The 23772-nt window shown below is 32.7% G+C and overlaps 3 protein-coding genes across 4 annotated transcripts; 2 read left to right on the plus strand and 1 right to left on the minus strand.

The window, feature by feature from the left end:
• Nucleotides 1–180: 180 nt before the first annotated feature.
• On the plus strand, nucleotides 181–1928 carry LOC106157041 (COMM domain-containing protein 1-like). The gene is made up of 3 exons (XM_013532522.2): nucleotides 181–366; nucleotides 829–1116; nucleotides 1418–1928. Exons 1-3 carry the CDS (start codon nucleotides 199–201, stop codon nucleotides 1526–1528), a joined length of 567 nt encoding a protein of 188 aa, XP_013387976.2. The 5' UTR covers nucleotides 181–198; the 3' UTR covers nucleotides 1529–1928.
• A 354-nt stretch (nucleotides 1929–2282) lies between these two features.
• Nucleotides 2283–11001, plus strand: LOC106157038 (acetyl-coenzyme A synthetase 2-like, mitochondrial). The gene is made up of 14 exons (XM_013532517.2): nucleotides 2283–2826; nucleotides 4049–4145; nucleotides 4834–5033; nucleotides 5599–5774; nucleotides 6126–6278; nucleotides 6531–6678; nucleotides 7043–7180; nucleotides 7494–7586; nucleotides 8033–8145; nucleotides 8427–8553; nucleotides 8758–8885; nucleotides 9073–9136; nucleotides 9357–9478; nucleotides 10040–11001. The coding sequence occupies exons 1-14, from the start codon at nucleotides 2484–2486 to the stop codon at nucleotides 10214–10216; spliced, it is 2079 nt and encodes a 692-aa protein (XP_013387971.2). The 5' UTR covers nucleotides 2283–2483; the 3' UTR covers nucleotides 10217–11001.
• On the minus strand, nucleotides 10997–22970 carry LOC106157040 (lysosomal cobalamin transporter ABCD4). Of its 2 annotated transcripts, none has more exons than XM_013532519.3 (18): nucleotides 22878–22970; nucleotides 22361–22415; nucleotides 21565–21683; nucleotides 21019–21146; nucleotides 20530–20669; nucleotides 19979–20095; nucleotides 17959–18084; nucleotides 17186–17331; nucleotides 16796–16920; nucleotides 16453–16544; nucleotides 15799–15903; nucleotides 15273–15389; nucleotides 14886–14977; nucleotides 14436–14638; nucleotides 14138–14174; nucleotides 13773–13869; nucleotides 13417–13493; nucleotides 10997–13146 (listed from the first exon to the last, which is right to left on the minus strand). In XM_013532519.3, the coding sequence occupies exons 2-18, from the start codon at nucleotides 22393–22395 to the stop codon at nucleotides 12968–12970; spliced, it is 1935 nt and encodes a 644-aa protein (XP_013387973.2). In that variant the 5' UTR covers nucleotides 22396–22415; nucleotides 22878–22970; the 3' UTR covers nucleotides 10997–12967. The 2 variants fall into 2 exon arrangements, with proteins under 2 accessions (XP_013387973.2, XP_013387975.2); XM_013532521.3 differs by having other exon boundaries at nucleotides 22940–22957.
• Between the last annotated feature and the right edge of the window lie 802 nt (nucleotides 22971–23772).

Here is a 23772-nt window from a genome sequence, read left to right on the forward strand (position 1 = left end):
TATTATTTTAACTATGCAAAGAAATTTGTGGTGGAAATACAAGTGACGTTTTTGCTCCTAACGAACTCATTATGCAGAAAGATTTAAAAGAAAAAAATATTTCCCTATTTTTTCATATGACTTATATTAAGCATATCATATCATATCATTGTTAATTGTTATAAATATTTTTCTGCGGGATAGAAAAAGGCGGAAGTCATGGCAGACGAAGCAAAGAGTTTGTTGGCTCTTTTAAACGGCATTGCACGCAAAGATTACTACAATGACACAGATATTACACACGATTTGCTCAAGAGTGAACTATACGCGGATATGTCGGAGGAAGATTTTCAAAATCTGCTGAAGAAATCGACCAATTTAATCAAGGTAAATACTACCCAGATCAAACCTAAACTAATACAAGTTGATCATTCCATTTATGACATTATGTACAACATTAGTTATAGTACTTCTACTGGAATAATAAATAGAACATCGCCGAATATTAGGTGTTAATGCACTAAATATATTCTAGTTCATTTATGATATTTTGTAAAGAGATTTTTTTGTTCTAAACTTATGATTATAGTCAATATATATACCACAAAAGTTTTTAGAAATATTATTTACCAATTATATTCCCTGGCCATAAACCGACTCTTGCCTCAGTTTAAATTGAATCAACCCTCCCTCCTAGTTTTTTTTTTTTAATTTTGCTCAAAGTACCCATTATCAATAAACGTTTGACAAAATTTGCTTACTTTTTGCAATAATTACATTTATTTACACATACTGAGTAAAATGCTCAATTTCAATATACATGTTGTTATTAATTACATTACTTTGCAGAGCATGTCATCAGCTGACATGGATTTTAACCAACTGGAAGCCTTCTTGACATCACAGACAAGGAAGAAGGATGGTGGACTGACAGAGGAGCAGGCCAAAGTTTATGCCAAGTTCTGGAAAAACCATAAGACAAAAATCCACGATAGCCTAGTTGCCCAATCTACATGGGATAATACTCTTAAATCTGTTAACTGGAGGATAGATATTAAAACTCAGGCAAAACACATTGAACAAATCAACACCCCCACTGCTATTGTAGAGGTACAATTAGAAAGTGCTAAAGATGAGGTACTTTGTTTTTTTTTTAATGCACACTCTTCTTGAAAATGATGATATCTGCTTTTGTCATTCTAATTAACTTACTTATTTTTTTATGTATGAAAGGTTTTGTTTGTAAATAAGATGTTTTTTTTCAAAGGTGCCTTATTATTTCTTATGTTTAATTGTGGTCAAATACATATATTGATTATCATAGTACTGCAGTAGTTATATTTTTATACTCATAAAATTGCTTTTTTCTTTTATGAGGACCATGTGTAGAGTTTCATCATAAAGGGAATTCTAAAATCACTCTTGTATTCCTTTTTAGACCCAAGAGACTTTGACATTTGAGATGGATGAAGAAAAACTAAAAGATGTTTTAAGCAGTATACAGGACATTGAAAAACAGATTGTTCAGTATTGCCAAAATCAGGGATAACACAGGAAAGAAAATGACAGGAAATAAAATTTATATTACACATTGTTATAAGATGCAAGAGGGGCCTGCTGGCATAGAATGTTTAGGTGCATGTTAAGTTAAACATTTGATGAATGTCTGTGAGATTACCAAAAAAATAAAGACTGAAATTTCAAGAAGGGTGACTGATATAAGCATGATTAAGATGTGTTAGAGATGCCTTGTGAGGTGCATTTAAATTGCTCTTCTGAACATTTTATAAAATGGCAAAAGAAATGATGTACAATTCTTGTAATAGTAGTAGTTATTTATGTCAGTTGGGATTGGCTGTGTGAAAAGGCCTGATTTCATGAGCTGGTGATACAGGATTATGATTTAAATTCGCCTTATATTAAGACAATAAAACAGAAATTGCCAAGAAGTTGATTCTGGAAAAAATGATAAAAAGAAATAAATATGATTATTAATAGAGAGAACTTTAAAGAGATAAAGTTTTGCATATTAAAAAAAAAGAAAAGAAATACCATAAAAATAAGATGTATCATTTCAAGATCATATTTTGTTGCAATGACAATTTTTAAACTTGCAACACTGATATTATTGTGCAAAATAAAAATATAATGTACATTGCACATAATATTATGATTGAAAAATAAACTCAGTATTATTTCAATGATAAATTGTTCCCTTTAGCATTTTTAGCTGACAGATATATACTGTTAAACACCTGCAGTCATTTGTTTTTGTATAATCACAGCATTGGTAAATAATCAAGTCTACTAGCTGGTATTTGGACAGGAAAAGGACTAAGATTTTCATATTGCTCTATGTTTTAGAACAGCTATATATTGATAAACCAAACTTGTTTTACTTTTGTTGAAGTAAGCTCATTTTGGCACTTTTCCAACAGGTGCCTTCAGACACGCCCCCGTCAATGTGGCCGCCAGACGGCGACTCTCACACGTAAACAAGAAAGATGGCGCACAGGGGCGCAGGACTATGTCGGGGGTTCAGCCGATACATAAAAGAGAGCAAGCTCGCAGCTTGTTCTGTGAAAAAATGGCCTATAATATTAAGACGGACTATGGCATCAGCATCTTCACCAATATGCACAACGTATATTCCGGAGTTTGACGGGACAAGCGGGATAAAATCCTACCAAGACCTCCACGACCTGAGTCTTCGAGACCCAGATCTATTTTGGGGTCGACTGGCCAGAAGTCGCGTCAAGTGGATGACCGACTTCGACCAAGTTCAGAAATGCGATATGGAAAAGGGGGATTTTAAATGGTTTCTAGGAGGAAAGCTTAATGTTACAGGTTTGATAACTTGTGTCACTTTATTAACACAGAGCACAAAAGTTGGATTCGTCGAACGACCAAAGATAAAATGTTACCCTTCAATGGCCTCATTTTTACAGCACCCAAGCTGCTGCAGCTGCTTTCTTGCCGTTTTAACCCAACTAGTTTCAGTGTATCTTTACATTTATTTTAAATTCATGTGCATTTTAATTTAATTTTAACATGAAAATATTTTGCAAATTAAATCTCTTTCAATGTGGGTAGATAATAAATCAGAAGATTAACAGATATATAGATAAACAAGTGAATTAGTGAATCATAGTAAAACAAAATATATTGCAATTAGTATGTGGGAAATTAACAGATAAATTAATTGATAGATTAACAATCAAATGCAAATGAGTAGATAAATGAATGATAAAAAAGAATAACATGGGTCGACCCTTAAGCAGAATATGGAAAAAATATGAAAAAGTCTGAAACTTAAAAAATCTTTCTGATTTATATTTTTATAATCATGTGTGCTTGTCCACATCTATGTTTATGTAGAATTCCATTATTTTTTTAAATTTTATGGTTAAATACATGTTCATTAAAATAATTAACCAAACTTCTGACAAAGTTTTAAATGTGAACATTATCAGTGTTGAAACATTGATACTAGAGGTTTTGAGTTGACCAAGTTTATGGTTTAGTTGGAGCCTCTAGGGTGGCCTACAGGATACTGAGTTGGACCATAAATAACTTAAGTCATAAAATAATTTAATGTTCCCCGGCTCTTGAAAAGATAAACCCATGATTGCCTGGTAGAACAAACACTTAAAATTGAATTTAAACAAATATTATATGTATCAAAAGCTTATAGGGGTCAATTTGAAAAAAATAAAAGTGAATTTTGTTATATATTGTCATTATATGACTTGGATATGCCATGCTTGGAAATTTAAAATTTTATCATATGAGCTTCTGCTTACACTGCTTTTATTAACATGCATTTTTGTTTCTTATATTTATACTTATATTGATAGAAAACCTATATTTAGAAATTTGAGGTAAGCGCATTGTACATGGTGTAAAATGGAAGAATTTTCATTTTAAGTTGTATAGATAACTAAAGATGCATATCAAAAATATTTAAAGTTGTTTTGCAATGCACGTCTTTAGCATAATAAGTGCAAATATTTTTTCTGTAAATGATATGAAAATAAAATTGAGTGTGGATATATTTGGCATGTTTTAGAGAGCTGCATTGATAGACATGTCGAGAGCACTCCAAACAAAGTGGCATTAATTTGGGAAAAAGATGAACCTGGAACAGAAGAACATGTTACTTACAAGTAAGAATCTGTTGCACTGAAAGCTCTCTTATCTCCATTTCAACAGCTGATGTATTTCCCATGGAGCTTTCCCATCTAGTGTTAAACTAGCATCTCTGGTATAAAGGAAACATACTTCATATTTCTTGTTTCTTTATATTCTGAGCCTTATTACATATTATAAATATTAATATAATTAAAGCACAAAACTGGAAAAAGATAAATATATTTATTTCTAAGAAAGTGGAAATTTTCATTTGGATGAGCTTAGTACAGTCGACATATTTTGAAGAAATAGCAACAAAATGATATGATGCTGAAGTATAGTTTATAACACAAATCTCTGAATAAGATTTTGGCACAAAAGATGCTTTAATATTCTAATGGCCCTCAACATTAACTTTCAAATAAAAAACTATCACTTCAATGTATTTCTGAAATATTTGATATAAGTATAAATATAAATATAAATTTTGTAGACCAAATTTTTCTTTTTTCTTCTAAATAAGTATTGATTGTAAACAATAACATGCATCACTTGCATTTCCTTCACATAGACTTATGATTTTAGAGTATGGTGTTGTAATTTCAGTACTTAAAAAGAATGAAAGGTGCTACTGAACATTTATATTGAACTACCTGGGAAGATGACAGACAAAGACAGTTATGTCTAACATCTCTTAAAAAAACAAATTGATATATATTGCAGAGAACTCTACCATAAGATGAACCAGATTGCTAATATGTTGAAGGATCATGGTGTGAAGAGAGGAGATCCTGTCGCCATATACATGCCTGTGTCCCCACTTCTAGTGGCTAGCATGCTGGCATGTGCAAGAATAGGAGCTGTACACAGTGTGGTCTTTGCTGGGTTCAGTGCTGAGTCCCTGGCTGCGCGTATCAATGATGGTAAGTTTTTTCAAAAATACATAATTATAAAGTTATGTTGGATCTGCTGAATTCTGGTATTTCAATACTGATTTAACTAGTAAAAATAAGATTAAAAACTATATATTTGTATGATAGAAACTATGTATTTGTGAATCATACCTGTATGTAGGATCCTGAAATATAAAGGTAATAATACATTAGAGATTGGTCATACTCAGTTGAATAATGGATACTTTATTCTCTTTACAAGAGGCCAGCTGAGTGATGACATTAATTCCATGCAAAAATTCTTGCTTACAGTAGAAAAAGCTGTAAAGAATTAACCAGAGACGTGTCTGGGAATATCTAGTGATAAATCAATATGTGCCCCTGGCAGAGTGTGGGTATTATGATATTGTTTATTTACCTTGTTGTTTGCCAGTCACAATCATTAGATCATATGTATTCCACAGAATCCTGTTTGATTTTATCCTAAATTGCAAGACTTAGCACTATCTCAGAGATTCTCATTTCAGCAATATATTTCTTCAATTCTGTTTGTACATGGCACTTTTAGTATCTGATAATTTTGTTTAAAATTTAGCTGGAGCAGAAACTGTGATCACCAGTGATTTTGCAGTACGTGGAGGGAAGCTTGTAGAACTGAAGAACACTGTGGATGCTGCATTGGAGAAATGCCCTGGTGTCAAGAGAGTGTTCATGGCAACCAGAACTAATAAAGAAGTTTCAATGGGAGAGAAGGATTTTCTGCTAAAAGAGGTACTATTGAATGTGCAAGGGTTATAGTCATTGAAATATCAAAATTAGTGATTGTAACATATACGAGATATGTTTGATCTGCGGATTTACTTACTGTCATTAAGGGTATATATAAAACATACGGTGAAATAATGACTTGGACATTAGCTTTATTAAAATAGCTTTTGGCCTTGAAACCCCTGTTGAAATATAAAACTACATAAATTGCCATAAAAGAATTATCATATTGTTCTCTTACTCTTAAAAAACAAACACAATGCATAAATTTCTCATTGTTTAGTAATCAGTTATTTACTTTTTGCAAGCTATTTCATAACTGTTATTCACTACTAATTACATATTTTGGGCTAGGAAATGGCCCAGTATCCAGAAATGTGTATCCCAGAGAAGATGGACAGTGAAGACACACTATTTATGTTGTATACATCAGGGAGTACAGGCAAGCCCAAGGGATTGGTACACACACAGGCGGGATATATTGTGTATACCACTGTAACTCATCAGGTGAACTGTCATATGCCAAATACATGGTCTTTATGTAATAACATGAAAAACTATTTTTCTCAGTTAAAATTATTGCAGCAATTTTTTTTGTTTATCCCTTTTGAATAATTCATTCATTCTTCACTTTTACTTTTAGCAATGTGTGTTTGTGTGTGAATTCAAAAGTACATGTAGTAGGCAAAAAGATATTAGAACATTGTCTGTTTAATGTCAGTTTTAAATAATAAAAATACAAAATGTGTTCTTTTTTAGATGGTTTTTAATTACCAGCCAGAAGATATTTTTGCATGTGTAGCAGACATCGGATGGATCACTGGCCACAGTTATGGGGTGTATGGACCTCTCAGCAATGGTGCTACCTCAGTATTGTTTGAAAGCACACCCACATATCCTGACCCAGGTGAGAAAATGTTTTTTTTTTTCTGTCAGATAGCTGATTTATATAAATTTCCAAAGGTTTTAGGATACATATGTTGAGATCTGTTTATTAGACTTGTTTTGGTCAATAATCTAAATATATTAATCCAATTGAAAATTGTAGCCCAAGAATCCAAATGATATCTGAAATAAGTATTTTGAGTAACATTTTTTTCAAAAGTGAACAATTTGCCATTTGCAAAATGAAAAACAAAACAGAGAGAGAAAATGATTATTGAATCTTTTATTGAGAAAGACTGTTAGTAGATTGTAAAGTAAATGTTTCAGTTGGATCGAAAATATTCAACAAAATACATATTAGTTTCACAGAGAGTTCTGTGTTTCAGGACGTTACTGGGAAATGGTAGAAAGACTGAAGGTGAACATACTGTACCTTGCTCCCACTGCTCTGAGATTACTGCTGAAGTCTGGAGATTCCTTTGTCACCAAGTATGACAGGTCATCACTCAAAACACTGGGGTGTGGTAGGTTGACAGAGCTTTGATAGATACTCTTTTTTTTAAGCAGGCAGCAAAATGTTTATGTGCTTTCATAACATGTCAAACCATACAAAATATACTGGTATTTATGGTTTTAATATGCATGCCTCTTTATCCTCACTTATGTTAAAGTTTTGCTATTTTTACATGTCAGTGAAACTCCTGATTTGTATTGCTGATTACTTGTAATTCAGAAAAAAATATAAAAGTCATTGAAGGTTGCAGAGGACTTACTTTCCAAAGTAAATGTAATGTGTTACAACACATTCAGCGAGAATTAGTTTCCGGATATTTTCAGTTGGCGAACCTCTGAACCGTGAAGCCTTTGAGTGGTATCATGACATTGTTGGGGAGAAAAGATGTGATGTTGTAGACACCTGGTGGCAAACAGGTATACTACAGTCCTTATGTCTCACAAGTTACAATTTGAATGTTGAAGTATTTAAAGATCAAAAACCATCACTTGACACTGGCTGTGGATGTGTGTGTGTTGTTTTATAGTGAGATTATAGATAGGTAATGGCTGCATTCAGAACGGTGGACTAACTAGTCCGTGGGCCAATTATGGCAATCCACTTAAAAGCTTGCCATCTTATCTGATAATAGACACTGAATAGATTCCCTGTGGGGAAGTATTCAAGTGGGTCAGCCATGTTTGACTCTTGGACTAGTTAGTCCACTGCTCCGAATGCAGCCATAGATAGATACTAGCAGACAACCAAACTGAATGATGTTTCCATTATTTTACATGCGCAAGAAATCTTTCCAGCTGTAAAGATAGTGGTTTACTGATTATTCATAACATTTTATACAATTTAAGAATTTATGATATTTTAGAAACAGGAGGGATTTTGATAAGTCCCCGTCCATCAGCCCCAGGAGCAGAGATCAGGCCAGGCATGCCTATGAGGCCTTTCTTTGGTGTAGATCCAGTACTTCTGAATGAGAAGGTGAGGCAGAAGGGTGTGCTTCATTAAAAAAAATGAAAAAGTATTACTAGTTTTTTCAGCTGATCTATCTTGTTAGTAGACAAAACAGTAGAAATAAAGTATAAGTATACTTGTGGTTGGAAAATTTGTATTTGATATTTATGGCTTATAAAAATGGATAGTATTGCAAATACATATGGAATTTGAAAACTCCCACAGGGTTAGTGCCAGTAAAGTGGTAGCATGAATGGCAATAGTAGAAAGCATACATGTGACACTGTAGTAATATCACTTTCTTCTAGGGTGAAGAGTTGACTGATGAAAATGTCAGTGGTGCTTTGTGCCTCAGAAAACCTTGGCCAGGCATTGCCAGAACAATCCATGGCAGCCATGAAAGATTTTTAGATGTTTACTTCAAAATGTTTCCTGGTAAAGAAATATTTCTTTTATAAAAAATTTATTCTCGGAACTCTATTGTTAGCTCTGTTCTGAAATTTAATGTTATTTACAATATTTTCAAGGATTTGAAAAGAGAAAATGCCCATGTTGCTGGAAAGGTTTAAGGGAGTATGAGACCTGGGATTATTAACAATAAAAATCTTCAGGCTATTCACACTATTATATTCCCCAAAGGTGTATATTTTACTGGGGATGGCGCCCATCGTCACAAGGGTGGTCACTACCAGATCACTGGCAGAATGGATGATGTCATTAATGTTAGTGGACACAGACTTGGAACAGCTGAGATAGAAGATGCTATAGTATGTATTTATGTTAGTTTGTACTGCAGAGATTTCACTTGTGTCTTGCTCAGCTAGATGAACTTGTTAACATTTGGTTTTGTGTGCATGCGTATTTAATTGAATGCAAAAAACTAATATTTTACCTAAGGTGAAACTGTCATACTCTTGTTAAAATGTTTAAATATTAAATTGTTATACTGTCCAGGATGAACACCCATCAGTGGCAGAGTCAGCTGTGGTTGGATTCCCTCATGAGATTAAAGGAGAAGGTAAATTATGCTTTTCTTAGAAAACAGTTTATAAGGCCTTTGTTTATTTGTGCATTAGTTGTACAGGTAAATAGATTTTTGTAAAGCACAAAAGATTAATATAAGTTCATGGATTTCTTTTATTTTGCTAAGGGATATCATGAATCTCTTTATATCAATTTTTGATAAAAGATGATTGTATGCAGTACAGAATAGTATCACGTCGTATGCTGTTCTTCAGGTGTCTATGCCTATGTCACCCTTAAAGATGATGCAACACAAACGGCAGCAGATATCATCCCAGAATTAAGAAATCTGATCAAAACACAGATTGCCTCCTATGCTGTGCCAGACATCATACTGGTATGTTTTTATTTCAGAGGGTGTAAGGTAGTTATTGTATTTTGACCTAGCAAAATTTGTGCTCTGACTCCACATGGGGACTCTCATCATCACTGAATACCATCAGATTGACTAACATGCCTCTTCCTGGCATGGAGTAGAATACAGAGATGCTGGTGATTATACAAGAACATTCGAAACAAGAAGTTTGTTTGTATTCAGCGAGAATCCTGGTAGAGTTAGTGCACATTAGCTAGGTCACAATAACTCACTCTGAACAGTTCGTAAGATTCATTCAGACAGAGTATATTTTTCTTGTTGTTGACAGTTGGTAAATCTAGACTTGCAATTGACCCTAAAGACGTACTGAGAAATTTGGTTATACTTTGTATCAAGTGAAGTAATTAAGGAATTGGTATATTTGTTTAAATGATTGTAATTCACCTTTTGAACATTATATAGTGTACATTTGACGAGAAAATCTCACACCCTCAAATGCTCATTCCATCCTTTTCATCACAACAGCTTGAATGTTATTGAGGTGCAAGTGTTTGATGTGTTGTGTGTTTTCTCCATTCACAGATAGCCCCAGGTCTTCCAAAAACACGCTCAGGGAAAATAATGCGTCGGATCCTTCGAAAAATTGCTGCAAGTCAACATGATGACCTTGGAGATATCTCAACCTTGGCAGAACCAGGAGTGGTACAAGTAATTGTGGACCATCACAATGAAATTAGTAAAAAGAAGTCCTGGCTGTGATTGGCAGATATTTACACAATCTTGGTTTCCTTACACCATTATTTTGGTTTTGATTAATTAGATTTAATACTTGCCAAAACAGCAATAATTGACATGTAAAAATCAGGATCATTAAATAGATCAATAAGCTTTAGCTAAAATTGGCTAAAGTTGGCATGAACACAAGTGATTTAGCATTTCAGACTTCAACAAACTAATCGAAGGGATGGTTTGTAGTTCAATTTTTGCATGAAGGCAGTGTAGTTTAGTTTGGGATAGATTTGGTTACGTAATTTATGGTAATATGAGGAAAAAACATTTTATCTCTGTTGCTATTGCAGGGGCAATATTTATTATTATGGACACCATTAAGTAAAAGTTTCACCATTTTTGAGATTATATATTTAGATATTAACATACTATTTTAGCAGCATTATATTTGTAGTTTCTTCAGTCTACTTATTATACAATTTTACAACAGTTTTGCAGATTTTAGCTATGAATACCGGTGGACATATTTGTTGTAATGATGTTTACACTAGGAAAAATGTTTGTTCCTGGTTTTAAGTACAAATACTTGAGGATGATTTCCACTTGGCAGCTTGCTCTGAATTCTGTCAAAAATGTAACAAATAAAATTCTTTCAGATACACAGTTTTCCCCATTTTGCTCATTTTGTGTATGTTGCAATGGCTTCGTCATATATTTTGTGTAAGAAGGCTTAACATAGTTATCAAACAATTAACAACATCAATGCAGGTTTTTAATATAATGTAGGAAAAATTAACCTCAAATATGATATTCAAGTTTGCAAATTTTATTTGTAGCATTATATATACTGTTGATGATTTATGCATCAATAATTTATTTTTCTTTAAACATTACCATACTGGACATTATAAATAGTGCCTTGAAGTGATGCCTTATTTTATAATGTTACGGGTGGCATATCTGGCATTGCTGTGATTGCTTACAATTCATAAGGCAGAGCATTAGCTCAAGGGGCTTTAACTCTCAAGACAGAAGAACTTCAAGTTAATTGATAACCCAACATTTTGTCACTTTCACACTCAGTACACTGAAAATAATCTGTGAACTGAGTAACTACATATCTTGGCTTATTACGTCCCAAATTTGCCCCATGAAATATAGCACAGGTGCTTTGCTTACTTGTGGCCTGATATGGTGACCCTTTTGATGCACACTAAAATTGTCTGAATCTGGGCAAAAGTAAGCCCAGTACCTGTGCAATATGTCGTGGGCATGGGAGAGACAAAATATCAGGGCGATTAATGATTAAAAATACTTTTGTCTTGGGAGTTCAACCCCCTTGTAGCAGGTTTGAATAAGGTAGAATATATAGAATATATGCATCCATTTCAATATGCATTGTGAGAAACAATAAATGCAGTGTTTTCATAAAACACTGCTAAATACGCACATCATATAAGTAAGATATCTGGTGTGGAGCAGGATGATAACAATTATGGGCAGTTTTTGCATAATTATGGACAGTTTTAGTCTTGATTTTTTGCTCCATCGTTAATTATTAAGATTTTTATTTTAGCTCATAGATTAGATTTTCTATTAAAAATATAAATATGTATATGCAGAAAGATAATTGAAATAAATATATATACAACTCAAAAGAATTTCATATTTTTATTATTTAATATTTTGTTTTGCTTATATAAAGGAACCTATTGACAAAATAATAAAAATAAGTTTTTTTTAGTTGTGAATTAAATCTAAAAGGAACCATTTGGTTTAAACAAAAACACTCTACTTTGGCAAATGTAACTTAAAGTGTTTGCTGTGACACTGGCACATTGTAACAAATCAAATTCTTCTTTGAAGCAGGTAATGAGTAATGTAACATTAATACAATATCCATATGGCTGACACAGCCATCAGTTAACACATAATGTTTATGAACTTTGTAAAAAACAAAATTGTGCTGATTGTCAGCGCTGTTTAATAGTTTACAACATTACAAGCTATAGCAGTCAAATTTTGCTTAATGCAAAAGATGAATAAAATGTGATTACGTGCCTTAACTGATACAAATAACACAAAGTGGAAATTTCTTTTTCAAATTGACAATTATAAATACTGGAATGACATTCATAAATATAAAATACTTCCAACAATAAAAAGTTAAGAAAAGAAAGTTTTACATGTAATGAAAACTAAAAATTGAATATTTCTAAACAAGTATGTTTTGAGTCCTGTAGTATTAATACTCTAAGAAAAACCAATCAAATATCTATTCTTAAAATAAAACTTGGTAACAGTCCAGAACGGCTTTCAGCTTTTCAAGTAGTAAAATGTTTTACTTACAGCATGCACTGTTTTCGTTCTGGCTGAAGAATTTTTAATGTCTTAAAACCTTTCAAAGATTGATATAACAGTAGAATAAATAATTACAAATAAAACAATCATAGACTTCAGGGCACTGCTGGGCAGCTATTAAAATGTAGCATTGAATGAATATATTTATCTAAATCTTCAGTAAAGACTTAAAAGCAACATTCAGAAATAACTAGTTACGCACCACATTACTAATGCAATAGGCATTCAGCATTTTATTCACCATATCACCATCATTTTATCCATCATATACTGTATTACCATCATTCATCCACTGTTTTACCATCAGATTCAATATTACATCAAATATCACACCCATTAGTCAATCAGTTTCTGTCATATCAAAACAGTCATTATTCCAGGTAATAAATGTATAGTCTCATCTCAACTGCTATGTATTTGCTACCTCAGGTTAACTAGACTCCATCCACCTTTTCCATCAAGTCGGAGTTCTATATCATGAAACTCTCGAAGAGAATCCCTGTGGCCCACGCTGATCACTGTGATGTGCAACTCTTTGCACATTTTATATAGAAGCAGCTCTGCAGCATGGCTTACCTGACTTGTGGCCTCATCCAAGACTACAAAATTTTCAAAACTAATATAAAAACAAATCTCAATGAAAGTTGTCAGCAAATCGTTATTTTTGCAATACATAAAAGAAATACATTTGAAGAAAAATTAATAAGTCAAAATTTAATCATCATCCAGTCCAAAATATAAATATTATTAACTCACACTAAGTCCATGTGTAACTCTCACACCAAGTCCATGTGTGTAATATCAATACAAGTCAATTATTTTTTCTAAAAGTAACAGCATTAAAATCATACACTCAGACTGTGCCTTACTTGCAAAAGGTGGCTGGTGATAAAACAGACGGACAAAAGACAATCTCTGCATTTCTCCAGGAGACAGTACATCATACCTGTGTGGATGAATATGAACAAAAATAAGATACCCCAATTTAACTTACGACAGGTTTCATGGATGACATTCACAAAGTAAGATTTGCTTATTTGCCTCTGAATAGTTAACCACTTCCATAATAAAGCTTTTTCACCAATGAGAACTCAAATTTTTAAAGTCAATTGAAATGCATGACTTGGTTTTTTTGTGAGTCGTTTAAGGGTATCATTTCTATTTTCACTTATGAACTTTCCATATTGCCAGCAAAAAATAAACTTAAACCATTAATTCAATTTACCAATTCCATTCATTGTTTACATCCAACCCTCCAGCTCTATCAAGTATTTTTTGCAAGTCTACGGTGCAAATGAAATGCTGAATTATCTCATCACTTTCTGAAAGCAAAGGAATTATTATAATAGTACTATTAGTATTATACATGTAGTTTGTACATATATAGCCAGTTCCTGCCTCTGTCTGTATCACAGAAACTAAAGTGGTAGCTTGAGTCAAAGTTGTGCATTTTCCTTGTTTTGATTCAAACTGTCATTACATAGAATTTTACAAGAAACTCATTCAATTCAATCACATTACATATGTTTAAATACATTATTTTTAAAATTTGTTTTGAAAACAAAACTTAGCACTGATGATGATACTTACCAGTGCCTGATGAAAGTTTATGATGTGGAAAGATAATCTGAAATTAAGGATTTAGTTTCTTACATATCTAACATCAAAAAGATATGCATGTTTTAAAAATTTGAACTAAGCAGAATAATTAGAAGACATATTAACATCTAAATTATCCAAATATTTAGTAGTTTCATTTCTCTTGAAATAATTTCCCTTAACCTACTTGTATTCATGTTATTCATACTAACTGTATCTATAACATAACTGTGCCTGATTTAAGTAATCTTTGCAATAGAACTATCGATTCCACAAATGAGGAACCCACTTGTTCTCTTAATGTTCCATTTGTGAGATAAGGTTTCTGGGGCAAGTAAAGTATGCCTCTAGTTCCAAATGGCACCAATGTCTCAACAGATCCCTCCATCAGAGGCCACAACCCATTAAGCACCCTAAGAAGTGAACTCTTCCCACAGCCACTGTCACCTGTGATAAGTAGGTTCTTTCCTGCTACTATCTCCAGGGACAGATCTAAAAGGGAACAAGTGACAAATTATATCAACTACAATATTCTTCAAAAAGTGATAACTAGAAAAATTTGTAACCTCAGGAGGTTTGATCTGCAGAAAGAATTACATAAAGGATGCTAAACTCTGGAGAAATGAACATATTTCTAATAATGTGACAGCTATGGCATCTATAATCAGGTAAAAGAATCTTTAGCATACCCAGAAGACATGCACCTTGTTTAAAAATCAAACAACTTAAATTGTGGTACCTTTCATTAGCACCATGTCACTTTGTGGAAGATGGTAAGATAAAGCATTTAGCCTCATGGCTACCGTGCCATCTGGTATAGGGGTCGCTATGCTGCAAATATTATTGGAGTAATCAAATGCTTTTATTAAAAAAAATTCCAAATTATGGTAAAAAGTATTAACTAGTCATCTCAATTAATAATAAACAAGAAAAAAATATTTCTGAGATCAAAACTTTACTCTTGAAACTTTGGTTCATTATAGAGCCTATAGCTAAAGCAACCAGCCTCAAATTGCCTACGATACAGTTAAGGTTGTATCAACAGAAACAGTTCTAGCATGAGTAAACTGCTGACATTATTCCACCAAATTGATTGTAATTAACTTACCTAATCTACATCACTTACCTGGAGGAAACTATGGACTCTAATGCAGTGCTGTCTGACCTGCCACGGCCATCTTGTATTTCAACATTAACATTGTTTATATCTTCATCAGGCATACTTCCCAAAAGACCTGTTGCACTGGAATGACATATGCATGTCTGAATATCAATAAAGCTTGTCCTTTGTAGTTAGTTATATGTCCAGACTTTCTTTTTATTCTACTTTTTCTGAAAATATAGACAAGCATAGATTAACCTGGGTTAATTTGTGTTAAATAAACATATATTTGAGAGATGAAGTTTAAGTTTTAACTCTTGAGATTTTTTTTTTTGCATAGGATTTGCTGATAAAGTTGTCTATACTAGGTGTCTCCTACTGAAGTTGCTTCAAAACTACTTATATCTTACTGTGTTGTTAGCAATTTCTTAAAAGCATTACCAGATCCTTTAATTCTAAATTCTCCCTTAACAATTAACATCCCTTTTGACTAAAAAAAAACACACACACACACACACACACACACACACACACACACACACACACAAACCTAGATACTGTTCCTCTGCCTGGGGTATCATTATCATGGAATGGTGTTATTTTCTCACTCTCGTCTTTATCCAGACAATCTAGGTTTTCAAGTAACTCCCCAATACTACAAGATAAATAGCAAAATGCAGTCTGATTTTAATTACATATAACTCTTCATACCTCACCCATTCAAGTTATACAAATCAAATAAGACATTTACATCCATTAACAGTAATTTAATTTTCTAATTTATTTTCATTACGTAAGGACAAAATAAATGTCTCCACAAAATTTACCTCTTAAAAGCATTTATGTATAAAGTATTTTTTTTATAACCATAATATGACTAAAATAAACATAAAAGTTGAAATTAAAAAAATGAAAATCAAGATACACTTAAAGAGAGGGGTGCTAACATACACACAGGATCTGAAGGTAATGCCTTTGAAAGAGTAGTAAATAAGTACTAAATGAATGAATGAATGTGGTGAGGCTGACAATGAACACTAAGAGAAAATATCAAAATCACAATCAACTTCTTGGCAAGGAGAATCTGGTATCTTGCCCCTATCTTACAAGTGATCTTGGGTCCACAAAAAAATAAATAAATAAATAAAATAAACATGTATTCATTTATCACTGTTCCTACTAAACTCATAAATTAGCTTATTACCGTTGTGATGTTCCAGCCACATCTGTCATCTTCACAGAGAGATCAATCAGCTTTGTGAAGCAGTTGATTAAATAAATAATAAAAAATGCATTCTGAAAAAAAAATAACAAAGCTTGATTTAATAAGTGAAAAGTTATTTTAATTACTCAAACTATTAATATGAACATAATTTGAGTTGACCTTCATAACACAAAAGACGATATTTAATTGTTTTTCATCCATGAATGTCAATGGATAATGTTCACTGTCTTGCATTACCATTTATTTGTAATAAGGAGACACAGTTAATATCTATAAACAGTTATCTACATCATCTAATGCTTTATTTGGCTTACTAATATACCTTGCTTATAAGTGCACTGAGATCTGCAGGAGACAAGTTGTCATACATGTTCCACTCAAAGATGGGAATGGCTAATACCAGATAACTCAAGATACTGCCTAAATAGTCAAAAGTGTTAACAGAGCCTGCAGAAAAAATAATTTTAATTTGTGAAAATTTGAAGATTTACAATATAGTTAGAAATCAGAAGAATGAATACCATCAAAAAAAAAAGTTGCTGCTGTGTTCTCAATAATATATATGTAACATGCAAGAAAATAATTACAATATTGCATGCTTAAGATTTATGGAAATCAGTGGTATAAACTGTGTATTATTGATCTACAAAATTCACCCAATTTGATTGTCAATATTAAAGAATTTCTGAAAAGAACACAACAAAATACTTGCACTGCAGAGCATATTCTCGCATCATGAGTTGCTGCTGTGTTCTCAATAATCTGTCGAGCTTCTGTTCAGTTTTATGAAGTTCCAGAGTCCCACATCTATAGAATGCTGCAGCCTCTGCATTGACCCGCAGCTGCATGTGCTTGTATCTGGTGCAGTGATAACAGAATGGGTCAGACTATAAAGTAGTACTAAATTATCTATGCTTATAACTTCTTTTTTTTTTGTATTCTTTACTATCAGGGTAACACTAGAGACTTGGGTAAGACTGTCACCAAATCAAGCTGGTGAATGACTCTTAATGTGGGCAGAATTCTGAAACAGCTTACTGACCCATACCAGTTGACATTTCCCGGAAATTAATTTCTATATTTCTCCAAAATTGAAAAAAAAAATTATGTCTGCCACTTTAATAATAAATATGAGCAAATGGGCAGATGTGCATCAAAATGTATTCCTTTTTATTTGTATCTGGCCCCACCTCTTAGATGTAAGATAGCCAATGACATTATACAAGCATATCTATTTTTCAATACCCTGAATTTTTGCATTTTCCAAAAATGTTACAGAGTTATGGTGAGTGTCAGAAAAAGAAGATCAACAGTTGATATGTTGGGGGAAATGCCGTTTAGTTGGGAAAATTCACCTTTTGTAGGAAAATTCTGTATGGAAAACATTTAAGTTAATTCTAGAGAATAAAATATTTCAATTGAAAAATATGAAAAGTGTCAAATATATAAATTTTTCTAATATGTTCTGTGCATATGTCTTTATACCTGAAATCTCCTTCCTGTCTTTCTTGGAAGAAAACAAACTTAACTACTGGTGACATCAGCAAAATGTTGATAACTGTTGCCACAATGAAGAAACATACAACGCATACTGGACCCAAATATCCAGAACTGAAAAGAAAATGTTATAAATGTTTAATATAAATTCTTGCCTTTATTTGTGCAACAAGATAGGCTCCCTAAATAAAAAATCAATATATACACCAAGGCCCAATTTTACTTATCTAACCATATGATTTTGGCTAAAATTATACATAAAAAAATACTAATAAGATTATTTTTCATTACTTTTTTGCTACTTATTTGTAATTCACCTTTTAAACTAATCAATAACACAGTTATATCAAGGTGGATATTAGTTGGTGGATATATTGTTGGTGCCTTAGTGTAAAAGGAATTGAAGGAGAAGAATCCTTGTAAAGCCCAAATCTGTTTTTAATGGGTCTTCGCTGCATCTATTGCCATTGGGCTATACAGCTGTGGCACACTTGTAGTGATCCCTACAGATCTGAACTAAACAGAGAAAATATTGAATTCTCACACGCCATGCACAGCAGTATAGAAGCTTTTGATTTATTAATGAAATGCTTGATGATTGAGAAGCCTCTTTTAGCAGTTAAATTAATTATAACTCACTGCATTCAAGTCAGTAAAGTTCACTTCAGACTGGCTTTTAAATCAGTGAATATACTAGCAGTGAATATACTTGTACTAGAAAAAAGCAACAAGTTTACTGAGTACTAAATGTATTTATTACAATGACAATGACAGGCTCTCTAATTCACATATGCAATATACAGGCTTTCAACACATATCATATATCACATGATAATTTTGCATTTCTTTCAACAAAGGAAGGCATCCTAAAAGGTTTTCTAGAAGGGGGTGGGATGGGAGCAGAAATCCTACCTTTCTTCACTTCACTATAATATTGTGCAAAAAAAAAAAAAAGCTTCAGGTGGCAGGGAAGGGGGGGTTACAGCTGTGCACTTTTTAACCTACCTTTAAATCACTGGCAAATACACTTGGATTATAAAAGCAAAAATCCTCAATCCCAAATAAATCACTTCTCACTAAAATGCAATTACAGATTGTATTCTTTCACTTTAATGAAAATGAGAAATAAATTTAATCATTTCTAAGTGGTTTTGTCATTTGTCTAGCTTTCAAAGAGATCTACTAAGTGATTTTGCATTGCAGATACTGACATAAGCAAATGAGCTTTTAAAACATTGATTTTTGTCTTGACACCCTTTGATGTTAGGAACGCTTAATCCAATCCAAATGGCTTTGTGTGCGATGATCCAGGTTGGCCTAGTATGCTATCTAATTCTACGCTTTTCTTCTACACCATCACATAAAACTTCATGAGATTAAAAACAGCCACTGAATGACTATCTACACATAAAACTTCATGAGATTAAAAACAGCCACTGAATGACTATCTAAATAAAAAATCTGCCTAAAAGATTTAAAGTAGTTTTGATTAGTAGTTTTGATTAGTCTGACAAAGATGAAAAAAAGCAATTACCTTCAATGCAATATGAAAATCAACAGTGGAATAAGGTAGTGTATATGGTAAACCTTCCTTTAAAAAATTAATTTCTAACCCTAACATAAAATACAAAAATCAAACAACTGGTAACTGTTTAAGAAGTAATGTTATCCATTATTATGTGAAAGAATAATATGTCTATGAATAAAGATGGGTTTCTCATAAAGCCATATGCATCTTGGAGGTTCATCTTATGTTATAATAACAATTATCTATGCTGTGTACACGTATACCAAACAATACATAACAAGGACATAAGATTGGAATTACCAAATAAAAGAACTCAAATTGTTTTTAACAAAGTAAATCACATCATTGAAATCAATGACAATAAAGAGGCATAAACAATTCAACAATAATTTCAATTGCTTTGGAAAAAAAGGGGAAAAATACACTAGCAAAGATTTTACACTCCATACTGAATCAAACTATCATCACTGCAAATCATACCTGGTGTATGCCTGGTATAAGTAATAACCAATAGTAAATGGGGAAATAATGGCCGGAGCTACCACCTGGCTGAACTGGTCGCACATACGGTCAACATCCTGTGTGATTCGTTGGTCACTGAAAATGTAGTTATCAACATCATACATAAAATTGATCTGTTTTTCACAAAAAAATGTGGAATTAAAAACTGCTATCAAAATTGAAAATACTGCCAAACAAATAAAAAAAAGCTAGCATTCTGGGCCCAGTTTTATAAAAGGGCATTTAGCACTAACAGGCTTTTAGAGAATTTACTCACCAGTAAGGCTTATATACCATTTAGTGCTAAATGCCCTTTATAAAAATGGACCCTTTTAAGTACTGAAAACTACCTGCAGACCTAAGATTAGAATAAAATCTTAAATACCAATCTTAAATATCCCTATATGTGAGGTAAGTAAGGCCTAGTATAACTTGAACTTTATGATAAACTAAAACTTATCAATAGTCAAATTTACAAAAAAAGTAATAAATAAATAAAAAGGAAAATTAAATTATTAATCATAACTTACGGATTGTCCACTCTGTTTTGCAGTACATTTATCTTATAGTATAAAATATCCTTGAAGTACTTGGAGTGTATATGACGAGTGATTAGCCCCCTCCAGGTCACATAGAGCACTGATGCTACATAGGTGCTTGTGCTGATAACCTGAGAAAAAACTTCAAATTGTATTAATCAGAATCATTTTTCTATCCCAAAATGAATGCATGTGCTTGTTCTTGTCTGGACAACCCTATGTTATGTCTGAATGGATATTTGAGTTTATGGAGATATTTCACAAAATAAATATGTACAATAAGAAAATGTCAAACTGGTACATAAAGTTATACATTTGATAAAAATATGAACAACTCTCATTTTTTCTTATTATTTGTATACTTTAACTAAATTGAGGTCATTCAATGGCCTGAGAGACAGTTACATTAGTACAATTTGGATGTGTGAACATGTAGAATTACAGAAAATACTTGCTTGTACTTAAGAGAAACCTACTTACAAATGCATTGGCAACAATTAGGCCAAGGGCAGAAATAATCAGCACTCGGAAATTGTAGATGTCCTTGTCTCCAAACACCTTATAGAATCTGCTTGGAACTAGTCCCACAAAATAGATTACCACTTGACCTTAAAAAAATAACAAGTAACTAAATTAATTAATTAATAATTTAAACTTTAGTTTTCAAAGAATTTTCAACAAGTACTATGTTCAAGTTATAATACATTTCTGACTTTTAACCACTCGAGTCCATTCTTAAAAAGAAAGAGAGAAAAACATACCCTTTACCAGGGCCACAGATTGACTTTTCACTAGATATTCACATATGTGTCTCTGGCTAATTCATGGCACATTTCTACTTTGTTAGAGAAAAGTGCACATATAAATATTAATTTGTGGCTCTGGTAGAGGGTAAGAAAGACATAACTGTACTCTTCAACACTTTGCTGTCTAAAATATTGCAGATAGTTTTTTAAATGAATTATCAATTTTCTAACTTAGTTTTTTTTAATTTTTTCATATTTTTTAAAAGGGTTATGTATTTACCTAACAAACCTAACAGCAACAGGGTTATGGTCAATAATACTGTAACATTGGTCCATTTAGGATACATTATTCTCAACAGCTTCAACAATCGCTTGGCAAACAATGTGTTGAACTTGAGGCTGAAATTTTTTTAAACAAGCTCTGATCATATATGCTATGTAATATATATCAGACTTTTAAAAAATCACTAAAAATGAATTTTTCTTCAATTTGGTAAGTTTAACGAGACACTCCACAGGAATTTTCAACCAAAATAAATTTTCCTGGGGTAAGGAGCAATTTTCTCCTACTTGAGAACTATTGCTTGACCCATCCCTGCACTTGTTTTACTTCATTTTAATTCAATAATTTAGTTTTAAATGAATGTCCAATCAAATACACAACATCTGCCATCACTCACATTGCCTCCTTTTTACACAAGAAAAAGGCAGGGTGTTTTGCATCGTTGCCCTGCACCATAAATAAAACAGACGTTGTAAGCTGACAATGGGAAACCTAAGGAGGTTGAGAATATAATGACCACACAAGGTATGCTTCAGATAATCATTGGTATAAAGGGTTTTATTGTTTTCAGAGTCTGGATTGGAATATATAAGAACCTTTAAAAGGGCATGAATATGACTGTGGGAGATTTTGAAATGCATGGAGAGAACCTCTAAAGATTCATTTTGGCTGAAAAATCCCATGGATGGGTCCTTCATATTTTAAGGCAATGTATCTCACATGAAAACCAAACAATTGCAAGCAAAGCCTACACTGTATACATTATTTTTTTAAAAATACACAATATAGTTACCTCTGCTCATGCAAGCCCATTGATAATGGCTTCATTCTGATTTAGCCAACAGCAGCTTAAAGTAATTGCAAACTGAAATTGAAAATCCAGTCTGTCGGGTTTAATGTATTCTAGCAAACTGCCAATGCACTGGTAGTCTCACAATTGGTACTTCTGTATTACATGTACTAGTACTTCCACATGCATGGTGACATGCGTCTCCATTAGTTATGGCACTGACGGTACTAGTTGATGTTATCAACAGAATCACAGCAAATTTAGGCTATCATGTCGGTCTCCTGACTGGCAGTCCCCTGTTTGGCAGGTCTTCTTATCTATATCATTAATCGGTAATAATAATAAAATTTATATTAGTACTGGCAAGAATCACAGTCCACTCCCCCCCCCCCCCCCCCTCCGCCCCCAGCCCCAATCCACCAAACTCCTAGCTCACCATCCACCTCACTGCTACTAATGCATTTAATCATTATTTACGAACGTCTGGAAATACAGAGTGCAAACCATTAATGATACGCACCTTCTCTCCGCAGATGCGATCTTCTATCAAACCATTTGAGCAGTAGAGTACGAGAAACCTACATGTGTACAGGGGTGACCCCAAAGGTCATAGAGTCTAACGCACGTGTAAGCACACTCATTTAGATTGCATCAGTTGTGCAAAAAGTAGTGTGAACAAAGAAATGTGGTGCGGTTAAACATGGCACTGACTTTTTACACTCAGTTCACTTATAAAGTAGGACATTTCAGAGAAATTCAGCTGCATTTTTTGAAAATTTATGTAATTTTACCTGTCCAGTAAAAAAACACTTTAAAAAATGAATCTTTGACTTTGTAGATTTATTAATTTTGCATTTTGGCATCCCCCCCTTTGAGCAAAGAGCAATTTCACTTCCAAGCTATGGTCTTGAAAATATGGCCTTAAATTTTGGATTTACATATAATGTTTTGAAGGAATAAGTGAATTTAATTAACTTGACATTAGTCATTTGTCAATCAAAATCATCTTAGCAGGCTCATATGCAGTTTAAAAATTAGCATTGTCAGATTTATTTGAAGAAAGGTATTGAATTTATTCCAGGTTTTTATTTTAGTTCATGTCTAAAACTTATTGATCTTTCTATGCCATAAAAAGATATTTCATTTTCGTATTCACCAATACAAAATTACAAGTGTTGTTACCTAGTGGCTCTTTAACTAAGTAAATTTCTATCTTAAAAAAAAATGAATAAACGGATACATAAAATTTTAGAAGAGGACAGCATGCATGCATGCAATACAAAATAAAGTATGACCCAATTCCAGTCTTTTCATATTATCTATCCTGCCTATTGGTGCTACGGCTATACTTGAAACAATATTAAGTTTTCTTGGAAAATCATTTCCTTTTCGATTTGTCCTACTGAGCAACACAA

The sequence above is a fragment of the Lingula anatina genome, chromosome 2 (genome assembly GCF_051362555.1).
Source record: "Lingula anatina isolate TDL-2025a chromosome 2, LinAna3.0, whole genome shotgun sequence".
NCBI lineage: Eukaryota > Metazoa > Brachiopoda > Lingulata > Lingulida > Lingulidae > Lingula > Lingula anatina.